This window comes from Cucumis melo, chromosome 12, assembly GCF_025177605.1.
Source record: "Cucumis melo cultivar AY chromosome 12, USDA_Cmelo_AY_1.0, whole genome shotgun sequence".
Taxonomy (NCBI): Eukaryota; Viridiplantae; Streptophyta; class Magnoliopsida; order Cucurbitales; family Cucurbitaceae; genus Cucumis; species Cucumis melo.
In genome coordinates this window covers 26,805,040-26,821,423 of record NC_066868.1, presented here as the reverse complement: position 1 = coordinate 26,821,423, position 16,384 = coordinate 26,805,040, and the positions used below count along the sequence as shown (strand labels likewise).

At 33.8% G+C, this 16,384-nt stretch overlaps 2 protein-coding genes across 6 annotated transcripts; one reads left to right on the top strand and one right to left on the bottom strand.

The window, feature by feature from the left end:
- Positions 1-332: 332 nt before the first annotated feature.
- Positions 333-5,099, bottom strand: LOC103504689 (succinate--CoA ligase [ADP-forming] subunit alpha, mitochondrial). 2 transcript variants are annotated; one of them, XR_007815980.1, is made up of 8 exons: positions 4,675-5,099; positions 3,789-3,998; positions 2,614-2,784; positions 2,189-2,312; positions 1,645-1,706; positions 1,081-1,162; positions 695-936; positions 333-469 (listed from the first exon to the last, which is right to left on the bottom strand). XR_007815980.1 is itself a non-coding variant. In XM_008469088.3 (7 exons), the coding sequence occupies exons 1-7, from the start codon at positions 4,912-4,914 to the stop codon at positions 797-799; spliced, it is 1,029 nt and encodes a 342-aa protein (XP_008467310.1). In that variant the 5' UTR covers positions 4,915-5,099; the 3' UTR covers positions 522-796. The 2 variants fall into 2 exon arrangements, 1 of the variants encoding a protein (XP_008467310.1); XM_008469088.3 differs by lacking the exon at positions 333-469 and having other exon boundaries at positions 522-936.
- Positions 5,100-5,895: 796 nt separating this feature from the next.
- LOC103504698 (DNA-binding protein RHL1) lies at positions 5,896-13,907 on the top strand. Of its 4 annotated transcripts, XR_007815978.1 has the most exons (13): positions 5,896-6,316; positions 7,431-7,541; positions 8,401-8,487; positions 8,698-8,909; positions 9,814-9,929; positions 10,049-10,242; positions 10,856-10,895; positions 10,977-11,026; positions 11,101-11,140; positions 11,516-11,550; positions 11,642-11,735; positions 12,585-12,623; positions 13,582-13,689. XR_007815978.1 is itself a non-coding variant. In XM_051080194.1 (12 exons), exons 1-12 carry the CDS (start codon positions 5,996-5,998, stop codon positions 13,606-13,608), a joined length of 1,272 nt encoding a protein of 423 aa, XP_050936151.1. In that variant the 5' UTR covers positions 5,898-5,995; the 3' UTR covers positions 13,609-13,907. The 4 variants fall into 4 exon arrangements, 3 of the variants coding, with proteins under 3 accessions (XP_050936153.1, XP_050936151.1, XP_050936152.1); XM_051080194.1 differs by lacking the exon at positions 11,642-11,735 and having other exon boundaries at positions 5,898-6,316; positions 13,582-13,907; XM_051080195.1 differs by lacking the exon at positions 11,642-11,735 and having other exon boundaries at positions 5,898-6,316; positions 9,814-9,930; positions 10,053-10,242; positions 13,582-13,907.
- Positions 13,908-16,384: the final 2,477 nt, after the last annotated feature.

Here is a 16,384-nt window from a genome sequence, read left to right as displayed (position 1 = left end):
GAAACGAGGGAATCAAGTAGATTACGGGAATCTCCATTTTACAAAGTAAAAGCTTGTTTCTTGTGAAAGTATATTTTTATTTCATTCTTTTCTATCAAACTGCAAAATTACATTCAAATCCATTCAAAATATACCTAAATTGCACACTTCTATTTGAAATGACTTTCTAGAAAAAAGTTGTGCAGAAGTGTTTTTTTTTACTGGAAAAGCCATTAGAACAGAACCTTTCTATCTTTAAACTACGGCTCTTACTCATTGTTGAAAAAGAAAATCCTTCTTCCTAGGGCGTCAACGCCTGTTGTATCAAACCCGTTTGCGATGGATCTATTGCATTTGATGCAATGCCTAATTTGCACTTAGAATCCTTTTATTGTTTCATTTAAGACATTCCACACCCTTGTCGTTAATTAGTTATATTTTTACACAAAGTCACGAAAAACGAGAGGAAAAAGATGTCCCCCAGTTCAACCTAGTTCAGAAAATACAACTTGAATCAGTGTCTATTAGAAACAATCCAAATAGGAGGCACAAGAAGTCAGCAGTATTATAATTACTTAATATAGAAACCGAAAATGAATCAAACACAAAGTATCTCTCTAAGTGAGTTTTAAAATGAATCTCCAACAGTCGGAGGCTCCGGAACTCAAAACATTGAATGCCTCAAAAAATATCTTAACAACAAAAAGTTGGGTACCTTATTGAAAATTTTACACCATTTTAGGTGGAAGCAGGAACTCCAAATTGTGTGTAAAATGGAACTGGTGGAACTCTGAAATCTGAGATTTTAGTTTTCAATCTAACTAACGAGGCCTCTCTGTTTGAAAACTTCAAGCATTGACACGCCAATTTTTGCAGGTGACTCGACCACCGTTACTCCAGCTTCTCGTAGTGTCTTGATTTTGTCTTGGGCTGTTCCTTTTCCACCTGAGACGATGGCTGCAAAATCCAAAAGCCACAAATATTACAAATGTATTATCGATACAATGTATGGAGAAACTAGGAAGAATGGACAGGGCAAACTGTGTACAAGAGTTAACACATTAAGAAATAAAGAACTCTTCTATCTAAAAATGCACATACCGCCAGCATGACCCATGCGACGGCCTGGAGGAGCAGTTAGGCCAGCAATGAATCCAACAATAGGCTTATCAGTCCCACTTTCCTGTTGTACCACAATAAACTTCTCAAAATGTTGCACTCTTTAACATCACATGGATCAACAGATAGGAACCATTTAAATAATTAGATCAATGACCACATTAATTCTTCCATGTATAGAAGAAAAAGCAATGTAAATCAAAATTTTTAGCTAAAACTGCAATACTTTGACATGAGAAGTAACAGCAGCAATGATACAGAAGAGTATCTTAGGAAGCCAATGCAAATATTATCTGATTCAAAAACTGCTCCTAATCCAATTAAGCAAAGTCATTCCTGGATCATCTCAATAAACTTCGTTAGAAAATGAATATGATGGTTCAAGGTCCAAGGAGTGCATTATACAACAAAACCATTAAAAAAGATATTAAACAAATCTAGAGGTAATCAATAAAAGAAGCAATGAACTCACGAATTATTGATAATGATGAGTTAGGCAATCAAAATATGTTAGAAAGCTTATACTGATTTTAAAAAGGTCAAAACCTTTATCAAAGCGGCAGCATCCTCTTCAGCAGTTCCACCTATTTCTCCGATTAGAACAATACCTGAAATTCGTGAGGCATTATATCAGAGTATATAGATCGTTATTCACTTCTTAAAGCAAATTAGAACAGGCAAAGGAGAGAAATAATGACTAACGTTGATCCCCAATCCAGCCGATTCATTGTCATCTATTCATAACGTTTTACATCATTGACTATTCACGAGGTTCCCTGAGTCTATTCTCTTAACTCTAAATAAAAGAATATCTAAGCTTACAAACCTAGTAGCCATGTACCTTTGAAATATTATTCTAAAACGGGCTAAAAACATATAATTGTAATATCATCCTAGTAGCCATGTACCATATCTCACAGGCCAAAAGCTTGAGAAGAGACGACAAGAGAAAATAGAAGTGAAATATAAGATAAAAATCATGCAAATATTCATAATTGTATGTGCATCAGGATTCATCATCTTTTCCCAAAAAGAATATCATGCCATCAAAATTTGGAGTAAGAGACCAATAAATCAAAACATGAATTACCTTCTGTCTGAGGATCAGCAAGGAACTTCTCGATACAATCAACAAAGTTTGTCCCATTAAAGGGATCCCCTCCAATACCTACGCATGTGGATTGTCCAAGGCCAACAGCAGTCGTTTGGAAAACCTAAAAGGCATAAAAATGCAGAAATAAAATACAAGTACAAGAAGTATCAGATGTCACAGGGATGGAAGAAAATAGTAACCCAACAGAGAGGAGGTATCATGTTTTGCTCAGACCATTTCACCCTGCTCATCTACTATGTGAAGAAATAAAATAAAATAAAATAATATTTGATAGATGATGAGTGATAACATATCTTTTCCATAAGTTTTTTTCTTCAATAAAGAACAAATAGTGTGTATAAATGATAGGAAGGTTATGAGAGAATCTCTCACTTGATTGATATAAAAAAACTAGAACTCACAGCTTCATAGGTCAAGGTACCAGATCGTGATACTATGCCAATGCGGCCAGGTTTGTGGATGTATCCAGGCATAATTCCGATTTTACATTCTCCAGGCTTGATAATGCCAGGGCAATTAGGGCCAATCAATCTAGTTTTAGATTGTTTGTTTAAAGCAGCCTTAACTCGCACCTGAAACCCAAATATAGAGATTTTTTACCATTTTGAATAGAAGTTCAATGAACTATCTCAGCCACAATGTATAAATAGTCAACATGCATGCGATAGATCTGTCCCAATAACTTTAACTTGGAATGCAAAATCTAAGCAATTAAACACTTCAATAGAACAACTTTCAATCACCACTTCGGCTATTTATTTGCAACATGGCAAATTTACGTTAAATCTAGCTTTATTTTCTCTTATGCCCATTCAAGAAACAAGGGGGAGGGGCAATATAGGGTTACAATGTCAACTAACTCTAAAGTACAATAGCAAATATAGTTCACTGCCATATGGTATAATGACTTTCCTTTTTCCATTAAAGCTAACAGAGGCTCAGGCATAGGTAGTTTCTTCTTTTCTTTTTTGGTCCATAGTCCAACAAGCTACTCTTGTAGATTATAGTCGTAAGCTTGTTTTAGTATAAAAATGAAAGCAAAATATTGTGATACGGTATAGATGATTCACCTTCTACAGTTCCAGTTGACCAGCCTGACAGTAGCTTCTTCATTGGCTTAAAATCAAAGTACAAAACAAGTTTTGTAAATCAATCTTGAATGCTATCAAATGAATTCACTCTCTGTTCCTACGGCCTCTTCTCTTGCATCTTTTGTGGATTAAGACATAAGCTTCTATCCTAAGCGTTTGAGCATAGCGAGTTATTCAACCACTGCTTTCATACTTTTAATTAGCTCCTTTTTAATATTAACAATAACAATTAGTGCTTTTTTGTCTTCTTTAAGTTAAGACCTTTTCTCTCCACCTTTGTTGGGATGGCCATGCCAGAAACTTTCACAAGTGACACAATAACATAAGCTGCCGCATTTGCTAGTTACAAACAATTTGTATTTTTATAAATAAAAAGAAAAAAACATGCACTGAAGCAACAAAAAAATTCCAAGTAGATTTTTCCAATTCTTCAGTATCATAAACAATAAGAAAGAAACCAGGCTGGTATGTCAATTTTCACTAACCATATCATGTTGTGGGATCCCTTCCGTTATACAAACAACAAGATCTAATTCAGCTTCCATTGCCTCCAAGATAGCTGCTGCAGCAAATGGCGGGGGAACATAAATAACTGATGCATTGGCCTTCGTTTCAGCTTTGGCTTCAGCAACTGAGTTAAAAACAGGAAGCCCCAAGTGTTCTGTTCCACCCTTCTTTGGCGTTACACCACCAACCTAACTCAACAGATAAGGAGAACATAAGTTCTGATGATCTCCACTTTTACCAACAGACCATTGTCAAAGAAGAAGAGACGACAGAAAATCAGGAACCAACGAAAATGAAAACTGTGGGAATGCCGGACTTTAAAAGTCAATTTAAACTATATGGATGAGCATATAAAAGTGGAAGAAATTGCAACAGAATCATTAATTCAAACGAAACACTTTTCAGTCCAGATCTCATGATCTTCGGTTCGGGACACAAACAGTAAGCCAATACTTGCAGTTAAGAAATAACACCCCATGCCCAAAAGAGTTTTTAATTTAAGTACTGTTCCCTCCACACTCGTATTTTGATTTCAGTTCATTTCTAACCAGTATAACGAGTAAACTCACTGTCCGACATTAAGCCAGATCCGTCAAATCCAGCGGTTTCCGACAACCAAATCGAATTGCAGATCAAATATATAGTAGTGCCACACAGTTCAATCCAATCAGATGATTAAGGATCGTGGAACGATCATTTCATACTACCTTCCCATATCTAAGGACAGAAAGCGGGAAATTTATGGAGGCAGGCACATTAACGATGCTCTATAAAATTATTTGCCGAAATCAATCTAAAAATCTGAATAACAGAGGTCATAACATTAAAAAAACATCACGATGCACCAAAGAACAAAAATATTACCATTTTGGTGCCGTATTCGATGGCCTGCTCTGTGTGAAATGTACCGTTTTTACCAGTGATCCCTTGACATATAACGCGAGTGTTCTTATCAACAAAAACTGCCGGTGGAGGTGACGGAGAAGCGGAGTAATGCCGAATCTGCGACGCCGCACGCGAAAACACAGAAGATGATGATGAAGAGGAAGAAGTTTTGCGATTAATGGCCGACCCTATGAGCTTGGCAACAGCTTGACGACCCATCGTTTGGCTCCGATTTGGTTCGATTTTCGGCGCAGCCGCCTTCTTCAGAGTATCACACTCGGAATTATATTTTCTTTCCTTCTCACTCGCCTCCTCTCCCGCTCTCTCTTTCCTTTCCCTTTTACTTTTCTTTCCTTTTCTTTTTCCCTCTTCTCTGCCTTACATTGCGTCCTTCCATTCTCCTTTTCTGGTTTTTCTTACAGGTTTGGGTTTAGAAATGGCCGTTCCGTTATTACGATTTTGGGCCCTGGTTTTTGGGCCTTCCTGAAGCTAATTGGGCCTTGTATTTTGGGCCCAACCAATGTATTGATAATACAATAGACAGTACGATTCCACATTCCACATATTATTAACAAACAAATTTATGAAAATTACAAATTAGGATAATATATTCAACAAAATTAAAGGAAAAATCTTCATAAAATGTTTAGGTTATGCAAAAATCGTGTAACAATCACGGGAAGTATTACTCAATACTCTTCCAAATGATGTTGATATTACTTAATAAGAGAGTCTTGATATTGCAAATGCAATGTAGAAATCGAATCTTGATTATCCATTGATAAAAAACATGCTAATTAAGTTAATGCCAATTTAACTTTATAATTAATAATTATTCTTTATATTTCGATAGATAAAAGTTTGATCAAGTCTCCAAAGAATAGAAACTTAACTTATCAACAACTATTACTTAGAACGTTGCAATATCTTATTTTAAAGTGTTATTATAAATGACGAATTAATTGAAAATAGTTATAATATAACAAAATTTAAATGTTTATAAATAAAAACATCGATAAACTTAAATCAAAGTGTTTGAACATTATAATTTTGTTATATTTAAAAATGATTATTTATTTTATTTAGGGGCCGCCTAAAAAATATAAAAATCGATAATTTTGTTACATTTTTTATCATTTCGGTTTTATATTTATTTATTTTTATTTTTCAAAATTTAATATAGTAGAATAAGAATGAAGGATCGAGAAAAAGAAAAAAAAAAGAAGGAATGAAAGAGGAAACAAGAGGCAGGGATCCCGGAGACTAAACTGCAGTTGGTAGCTCACTACAAGCAACAGAAATGGCGCGAGGATCATCGTCTTCAAAGAAGGACGAAGCAAAAGGAGAAATCAACCCAGAGATTGGGGAGCGAAAGCGGCTCAAGAAGCTCGCATTCTCCAATAACATACTTTCAGAAACCCAAGCAAAGCCCCAGGCTTATCTGAGCCCTTCAGCGACGGTTCTGAAGCACCATGGCAAAGACATTGTCAAGAAATCACAGCGAAAAAACAGGTTCCTCTTCTCCTTTTCAGGCTTGCTTGCTCCCGTTAGTGGTGGCAAGATTGGCGAGCTCAAGGATTTAGCAACCAAGAATCCCGTTCTCTATCTCGATTTTCCTCAGGTTCGTCTGTTCTTCCTTTCTCTCAACGCCTTTCTGTTTTTCTCTCCTTTGAACTTCTTCAGTTTTGTATCCGGGTTCGTCTCTTCTCCTCTAGAATGAATTTTGTCGCCTGTGCATTAAGCAATTGTTTGTCATCTTCAACCAGTCTTAAATATTTGATAGATAAGCTCATATCACACTTCAGGTGTTTTCTATGTTTCTTCTATACATACTTGCCTTCTGGATTCTACAAGATAGACCGAGGATAGTAGTTTTTTTTTTTTTTTTTTTTTGGTGGGGAATACAACTTGGAAGGATAGATCTCAAAAAAGACTAGGACAGTATTGGATGAGAAAACTAGAGCTGGGTCGATGAGATAACAGCAACCCAATGGCTGTTTTTTTAAGGGTAAACCAATATATTTGTTGGGGTGTGCTTCCCGGGCTTTTTAGTGGGAGATCTCGCTGGAAAAGAACTGTAGAAACTTCGTTGAGGAATCTGCAAATTTTGTTTCCACTTGGTGGTGCCTTAGCAACACCATTCTTTGTAATTGTTTAGGGTTTAGGGTTTTTGAGTTATTTTTTATTAGTCAACTGTGCAAAATTAAAGGACAAGCTTTCCACCACAAAAGAACCAAGGCTAAATGATTTTTGTTCTGATATATGAATAATTTGGACTCTGTGAATTTTGTTTTTTAATAGACAAGGTATTATCAATATTTGAGTTTTTTGGTTGATTTCGAGTCCATGGAGTTGCTATCAACATCCATAAATCATTGTATCATCATTCCATAGTTATTAGAAGTTCATGAAATTGATGTACTATCTAATTAATTATTATTGTTTCTACTAAACTCATATTTCCAATGATATTTTTTCTCATTAAATGAGATACTTTTCTTAGTATTTGAGTGCATAGCATTAAAGTGAGTTAAATATGTGGCGATTGTTATTGTTATTGCCTTATTATTTGTTTATACCTGGAAAATGGATGCGGAAGCATATTTTTGGTATGCGCAAGCTAACCTGGAAACCCACAAATTATTTTTTCTCCCCGAATGCCAATATTGATTTTATGTGGTCATGAAGCATCTAGTGGTGGAATTGTTCTGATTGCTATTTTGTTTGCTTTCCAGGGGCGTATGAAGTTGTTTGGAACTATCATGTATCCGAAGAACAGATATTTAACTTTGCAGTTTTCTAAAGGTGGAAAGAATGTGACTTGTGAAGATTGTTTCGATAATATGGTTAGTCCTTTTGCTTTTTTGTTTCATTCCTTCTTTTTTGGGGACTTTATTTTTGTTCATTTTCATTTAGTGTTTCATAAACCCGTAGCACAATAAATGATACTTGTAGCTGGTTTCAATTCTTAGTATGATCTGAATGCTTCTTTATGTACTGCTTCCGAAATTCATCTTTGCCGGTTGATTCATTTTTTTTTTATTTTTCTTTCAAAGATAAAGCAAAAATTCTATGGTGCAATACAAATTGAGGTTTCCTAGGCCTATTGTCGGAGACCCATATTTGGTCCGATCCAAAATGATTCTATCATTTCTGTATCTGCAATTCAATATATATGAGTATAGATAGATATATGTATTTACCCTTCTTTCTATTATTTTTTTAGTAAAAGTTTTAATACTTAAACGGTCGATTCTTTTATTCGTGTTATCTTCCACCTTTCAGAATGAAAACAGAGAAATGCTTCATTATCATCTCATTTGCATTTTGAGCAAACAAGTCAAGCATTGGCCACAGCTTGTGAACATCTAGCAAGGTCTTGTCTTAAATGATATGTTTGCCCAATAAAAGTGTGGCAAGGACAATCATCCACCAACAGGAAAAGGATAAAAAAAATCTATTTAAGTTATCCTGATGTGTTTGTTAATTGTGGTTCATGAAGATAGATACTAGATGGTGTCATTTTCTGTTCCCTGCCAGTATTTATCATCTTGAAACTTAAGAGCATTTGTTCAGATTCACTATGTCGAATGATGTTCTTAATTTAACCACTGTACTGTTCTTATCACTTCTTTCTTGTTACTTAAGAAATATGACCTCTAAGCATGTACATTATGAACCAACTATTCTTTTCTCTGACTGCAGATTGTCTTTTCTGATGCATGGTGGATTGGAACAAAAGATGAAAATCCAGAAGAGGCGTGTCTTGATTTTCCTAAAGAATTGACCTTGGTGAGTTTCTTGATAAATTTTGGCCCTTAAAATGTATATATTTTTTCTCAAGTACCCCTACATTTCTATGTATAATTCCTGCGAGCATCTCTTTTCTCAAGATCATTCATGAAGCAGAATAATGGAAATGCATCCCTCTAGTCATAGTCTAATTTATGTTGTTAGAGAGATAGAGAGAGAATTTGCTAACTCCTAGTCGTTGCATGTCAGGGACAATGTGGAGAATATGACTTTAATGGTGGTGCTGGTGTTACCAGTACAAGTAAGCAGAGTGTTCAAAAGAAGGGAATCGATCCTGCTACAGAAAATTCATTTAAAGGAGAACATGGAGATGATTTAGTGGGCCTTGAAGCCAGCGTGACAAACTCTGTAAAGACTATGCCAGTTAGACATTCTGAAAGATCTGCCAGAAAAGTATTCAAGTATTACCCTCTGCATATATTGTTACCATGTAGTTCATATCTTATTATCAACAAGGCAGAAAACTATAGAGTTTCTAGTCAAATAGTATTTTGCATCAATTGTCTTATTTATCAACAATCCGTACCATGATTGGAAGAAAATTATGCTGCATGATCATGATTATAGATACATATTTGACACTTGATTTATGATTTTAAAAGTTTTAACTTTAAAATCTGTTTTTCAAAGAGTCCACACGTGTTTAGCTTGTCTTGGATTTTCATAGCCATAGGTGGCCTCTGTTTCAGAGAGAGCGTTCTGTGAGTTTGTGTTGCCATTTATTAGTATAACATTACTAATTTTCCTAACAGCTTATTTGTTAAATATTTTTTCAATTTTTATTTTCTATGATCTTAGCTTAGCTAGTTGGGGAGCCTATTGTAACTTTGACTTGTAGGAGGCCATCAGTATAAATACCATCTCCAATGATGGCATTGCCCCTCTCAAGTAATAACAAATAACAATATATATATATTGTTAATAGTAACATTTTGAAATAATGAAACCAGCACCAACTTTGTCCTAGATGTTTTTTTAGCTCAACTGCCTAAAGGCCATCCAGAATTCCAGATTTCTTTCACTTGATCAGCTTGGCCGTGGTAGTTTCTATACAGTACATTGGCTTTCATTTATAATTCTAACAACCTGTACAAACATGAAACAAACAACGGAACATTGAGTCCATCTTTTGTCATGTTGGTAGACAAATAGTCTCTCAACAAATTCAGATCAAATGTGAGTTAATTGCAGCTTCTTTATTCTCATATATTCCCATTCATGTTTAGGCTTATGTCAGTTGACTTTATTTTGGTCTGTCTAGAAAAAATAATTTTCTTATTTAATTTATTTTCTATTCTTGTTAAGTTTTGCAGAGGCTTCTTCTGAGGATGAGTCTACTGGCACGGACGCTGATTTGTCTGAAGGAGAAGAAAAGAATATTGTCATACATGAGCCTTCAATTGGAGATCATGCTAGTGAAAATATCCCTTCTTTGATTTTTGAGTAGTTTGTTTTAATTCATCCTCTGCAATTTTTTATTATTGTTGATTCAGTTTTAAAATTTGTCTGCTGCTGTATGTTCGATCCCTTAATTGATTACTACAGACAGAAGATATCTCAGTTGAATCTATAGATGAAGATGCCGTGGAAATTAAACCTTCTTTTCTTGAAGGAAATCAGACATCAATTTCTAAAGAAAAGAAAAATTTTCGGGCTAAGGGAAGTGCTCAGAGTGATACTCGTGGACTTGTCCAGCCTACTCTACTTAGTTTGTTCAAGAAAGTGGAGGAGAAGGTAACATCTGAATACCTGTACTTAATATCTGAAAATAGGTTGCTGGCTTGGAATCCATTTACTGCTACATTTAGGGGTTTATTAAAACCAGTAGTTATTTTTCTTGATGCAAAAGGAAACGATCGTTTAAAAACCAATGAAAGAACAAGCAAGAGCTGTTACAACCTAGCTATCAAGGAACCAAAACAAAAATACTCCCCCTCAAACTATAGAACACTTGGCGAAGCAAAGGAAAGACGTTTACCTCCCCCTTGGTTGTTAACGATGGTAATGATGTTTTACGAAAGTCAGCACAAAGTTATCGTAATTCTAGAGAAAAGTATTAAAGTGTGTTGGTTACTTAGCTTTTTCAGAGAATGTGAGACAACATGCTCTTAGAGAAGACAAAAAACATAGTAAAGAGCGCTATTAAAAAGAAAAGACCATCCAAGATTTTTGGAAACACGATTGTTTCTTTCCATCTAAATGACCCAACAAATTACTGAAACTGCAAATTCCAAAAAGCTCTCAATCTTATACTAGCTAGTAACTCCTCCAAAATTGTCTTATCCAAACAATGAACTTCAATCTTTAAGGCTCACATATATTTGAAATGAATGCTTACTGTTTTCAGAGGACACCAAGAAGTTCAAAGAGGTCTTCAGCTCCCAAAGGTTCTAATATTTTTCATTGATTTTATCACGACATCGAGAATACTACAGTAACATCAAATCTGCAAAATTGGTTGCTTACAGTTTCTACCCAAAAGATGCAGCTGTCTGGTTCAAAGCAAAAGATTGACCAGGTGATGACAAATCTTCATTTTTCAGTCACGCCTTTTCTCCTCAAAATGACTAACAGATTATCATGTACTTTCAGGATGAAGGATCAAAGAAAAGGAGGGCTGTCCGGGGACAAGGTGATGCAATCTTTCATGATCTCTCCATATACTTACTGCTTGTTGAAATCTCTAACAGCTTAGATATGACAATATTGGCTTGCTGAATTTGTCATCTCTTTTGTATGCTGGGTTCTCATGGAAATTATAACAGGATTGCTCAAGAAATCATACAACTTCTGTAGTAGATCTAATAAAATATTGACTCTCATTTTGCAAGATACACGTGCATAAGTATTTGGACTAATTTTCTGTGCTCTATATTTCTAGTCGGTTTATACAATTTTAGGTTCTGGATTACCTGGTGTAGCTTTGTAATCACGTTCAGTTGACTGTGTTTATATGGTATGTTTACATGGTTGGTTGATGCATATTGATATTAGTTTGAATATGCAGGAGGAAAAGCCCAGCGGAAGGATACAGAATATGAGGTACTAGTGCCATTTTTACAAATTGTCCTTTTAAGAGATTTGCTGCTTTATTAGCTTCAGGGTTTCTTATGTGCATCATTTCAACTTGGAGTGGACATGCTTCCCAAAGTTATTATATAACTGGACAAATTGCCATTACTTCTAGCTCCAACAGCCAGAAGTACCTTAAAAAGTAATCAACTTGGGTATGTTCGGTATACCAAGTGCAAAGTGCTTACAAATGTTTTTTTTTTCTTAACATTATAAGCACTTGAAAGTCATTCCAAAAATTCTTAGCTGCTCATGAAAATGTTTCATCACAAATAATACTTTTTGCTTCCTAAGTCTCAAAGTCTTACGATTCTTTTTAAAAACGATATTTTGTTATTTATTTTTTCAATGAAATCTTATGTGTTAACACATGATATTTCTAAAATGGTCTTCGTTAGTTTTTGCTTGGTGACACTAACAAAAAGCCTTAAAGAATTTTATGTTGTTAAGTATAAAAAGGCCCTTGGCATCCTTCAAAGTTGAAAGAATTTCAACCAGCCATTCTTTCTCATGTATTATTGCCTCATCATCTTACAAGTGAGACCTTTTAGAATTTAGTTTAAAAGGTTGTTTGCTTCTGTGTTTTAGGTCTCATCCAAATTTAGTTCATGACTTTCAAATGTTTTAATAAACCATAAAATTAATTCTTAGTTTCAGGCTGATATGTATTCAATTTGGTTCAATGATAATGTGAATATGTTTCCAAAATTTAGAGAGGAAAGACTAATTAAGGTTTTTTTTCCTTTTTTTTTGCCCCCTTCGGAAGTAACAATAAACTAACTGTAGGCTTATTTAAGATTTATTGGACATTTCTGACTGGCGAGATTAAAATAAAACGAGGACCAAAATATTGCGATGAACTAGTATTATAACCTAAAATTTTATATGCTCTGAATTGTCACTACATGTAGTTTGTTTCTATTTACTACTCCCGAATCACGATTAATTACGGGATGAAATGGTTGACAGTAGATGTCACTGTATACTTTATCTTCATCTTGTAGGTTGAAGATGAGATTGAAGAGTTGTCCAGCTCTCAAGAGGTGAGTGTTCACTGCCTATTTTATAACCTACGTACTTCCATGATTTTTTAGGATATTGGACTGGAAGTTAGTGGGCCCTAGGTTTGTAGTCATTTTGGAGTCTAATGGAAGTATTGACTGAACTACTCCAAAATACATATAATCGATGTCTCACTTTCCTTCTTTGACTATAAATTGTTTGGCTTAGTCCCTACCCTTTATAAACTTCTCACCCTTGTGCCCTACACCATGGTGGTCGGAAAGTTGTCATTTACTGTAATTTTTTATTTCATGTAATATTAAAAATAAAACAGGTTCTCTGTTTTTTTAGAAACAACAGCTTTTATAAAGAAAGAACGAAAGAGTACACCAGCATATGAAAAAAGAAAGAACTCAGCCCATAAAAAATGCAAAATACCCCCTACAAGGAGCTCTAACTATGCAAGATAACACTTATAAAATAGCTGCAAAAGGTCTTCGAAACCGAAGTGTACGAGAAAACATGGAAGCAAACAAAGGAACAAAGCACTATGTTCCTTTTCCACCCTTCTAAAGATCCTGCCTTTCTGCTCTGCCCATAAAACCCACAAGACCAGGCACACCCCAATTAACCTCAAAAAGTGACCTTTCTCCCTCACATGGCGAATTGAGGAGGAACTCCTCAATCATAGCACTAATGTCCCTCTAGCAAACAAAAGAACAACTAAACATAGTTCTTGATATGCCTAAATGTAGTTCTTGATCCTCATCACCAATAAGCATTTACATTGTCATAAACTTTTCAAATGCCGGTGATTAAATTAAAACGTTTGAATAATTCAGCAATTTAACTTTAAATGGGAGTCAAAAGATGAAATCAAAGTGAACTTATCATTTAGGGACCAGATGGATAGTTTAACTAAAACACGTTCGTTTTAGCTTTCATAAATATTGGTTATGATCCTCCACATTTTTGCTCACAAGTTCGTTTGTCATTTAGGACACTGATGAAGATTGGACAAGTTGAGGTTGTTACCATTCCAACATTGGTAAGCCACACCAGCAGGAGCTCGAATTGCATTGCAGGGGATTATATTCAGAATTCAGAATGCTCGAATTGCTCTACCAGGTTCTTTGATGCAGCTGGCTAATTGAAATTAAAGAAATTTAACCATAAGATGATATTGAAAAGTTTTTATCATAAAGTTAGGCAATGTAAAATTATGTTTTCGATATACTTGTGAGATCAACTGTTACACTTCCTAGAAACCAGACCAAGTTTAAGGTTAAAAATATTCACATGCAGATTGTTGTGCCTTTGGATAATATGATCCAATTTTGTTACCATTGTTTCTATACTATCTAGTATAGATATAACCAAATCTAAACGTAGCTTGATTGATTAAGAAATTTATTGACTAAGAGATTATAGGCTCAAAATCCCACACCGAAGAACACACTATGGTATGTGTCAGCAAAATTCCCAAAATACTCCATGCACACAAGTTGTGTATGTGTGAAAAAAATAAATGTTCATTAAAAAGTTGTTGGATGAGCATTTTACATTTTTCTTTTAAGAAGTTTAAGTTTGAGCAAGAAACCACGAAACTTTTGAAAGCTAAATACAAAACCATCTAAATTTGAAACTTTGTGATATTTTATAAGTTCAAAACTTATCATCATCTTCTTATGTATTAACTTTGAAAATGCTTTGAATTTATATGGTTAATTTACACTTTTAACTTAAATTTTTTACTAAATACTTATTTTAAACTTTAGGGGGCGTTTGGTTAGCGATAAAAACAAAGAGTTGAGTTTTTAATAATTACAAGGAAGTAGTGGCGAGAGTTTATACAAATAACGAGGTAATAAACTTCTTTAATCCACCCACTCATAAATAAAAGAAATTGATAAGAAGCATCAAAGCATAAAATACAGCATATTTGGTATCAAATAATATATTTGAATCTTTTGACAAATAAAACAGTTGAGTATATGTGATAGCAGCATGACAGACAACTTATGCAACATATCGTTTTTGGATGTATATTTACATTTTTTTGGTATACATTCATACTTGAGATCTCAAAAAAGGAATTTTTTAAATAATACTTCTAAAAAAATCATGTCAAAAATAAGGTAGAAGACAAACTATTGACAAAAATAGAGTAATTTTGTGAAAGTGGTGTACGGGGTACATGACTTTTTCTTGGAAGTCGTAGAGAAGATGACGGGGTAGGGTAAGGACGTCGAGGAGAAGATGATAGGGTAGGGTGCGGCGACGGGGTAGGTTGCGGCGTCTTCTTCCCACGGCAACTGCCGTGATTGAATCAAAGGATTAAAAATTAAAAGAAAATCGGAGGCGTCTTCTCCATTTTCCTACCCGGTCGCTCGCCGCCATCCTCCACCCTATTTCTTTTCGATTTCCTCGCCGCACAAATATTATATATATATATATATATATATATATATATATATATTAAATAAATATATATTATCTTTAAATTTTAAAATAAGGAGCCCACGTATTAAATATTAAATAAATAAATATATTTAATATGTGTGGGACCACGTATTAAATAGATAAATAAATAAATATATATATATATATATATACATACACACGAATATGTATATCGAATATCTTTTAAAGATGGAGGAAGTGGGGTCCACGCATTTAAGTCGTGACCCATCTATGACTTCGTAATTAGTGTACCGTGTGTACGATTTCCATTAAATTGCTCTGTTTTGTTTTATCTTCTATCCTATTTTTAACATTATTTTTTAAAAATGCATCATTTAAAAAAGACTCTAAAAAAAGAGATGGTTGATTTTCAACCAGGAATATTTAAAAAGTAAAAAATAAACGAAATCTTAAAAACGGACATTAATTTGAAATATCTTATTCCAAACCAAATAGATATCTACCAAAACTGAATAACAAAAACAAGTTGAATTTGAGAATGATGTTAATGAGAATGTGTTGTTGTAGGACTCATTTTTTAACAATTTTATTTTTCTTTTGATTTTGAAAATTAAATCTATTTTCTCATTTCTTACTATAAGCTTCATCTTCCCCAAGTATAAAGTCGGATTCTTAGCTAAATTTTAAAAACGAATTTTTTAGTTTTTAAAATTTGATTTGACTTTTTAAGTCATATGTAAAAGATAAGCAACATAGTAAAAATTTGAAAGTAGAAGTTATATGTAGATCTAATTTAAAGAAAAAAACTAAATAATTACTAAAGAATTCTTAACTACGGATATATATGATTTGAATATTGTATTTGTATGTGTTTTTGACCTAAAATCATAGAACCACTATTGTTTGTAAGTGTGAATGATTAAAGACGAACTTATAATTATTTTTCTTAAAAGAGTAAGGTTAATGTCAACTAAAACAATTGAAAATCACAATTGCTTATACTCTCAATTTCATGTGGCAAAGTCACATGTATATTACAATATATTCTCAATTTCTCATCATGCAATGATACTGAATATAATTGTAAAGTCAAACAAGGTTGAATTATTTGGAAAATAATGTCTGAATGTGACTCACGTGCTAAATGAATTATTGTAAGATATGGTGATAAAAATATATTAATTTTTTTTAAAAAAAGCAAAATAGTTACCAAATGTGATTTAAATATCTTATGACTTTGCTTTAATTTTTTTATGTATGTGAAAGCCAACAAAGTTATTAGGGAAATTGCAAAAATTATATAGTTGCAATAACATATATTCAAACTTTACACCGTAACAATATAGCTCTAAAATTTATACAAGTGTTAAAATTGGAT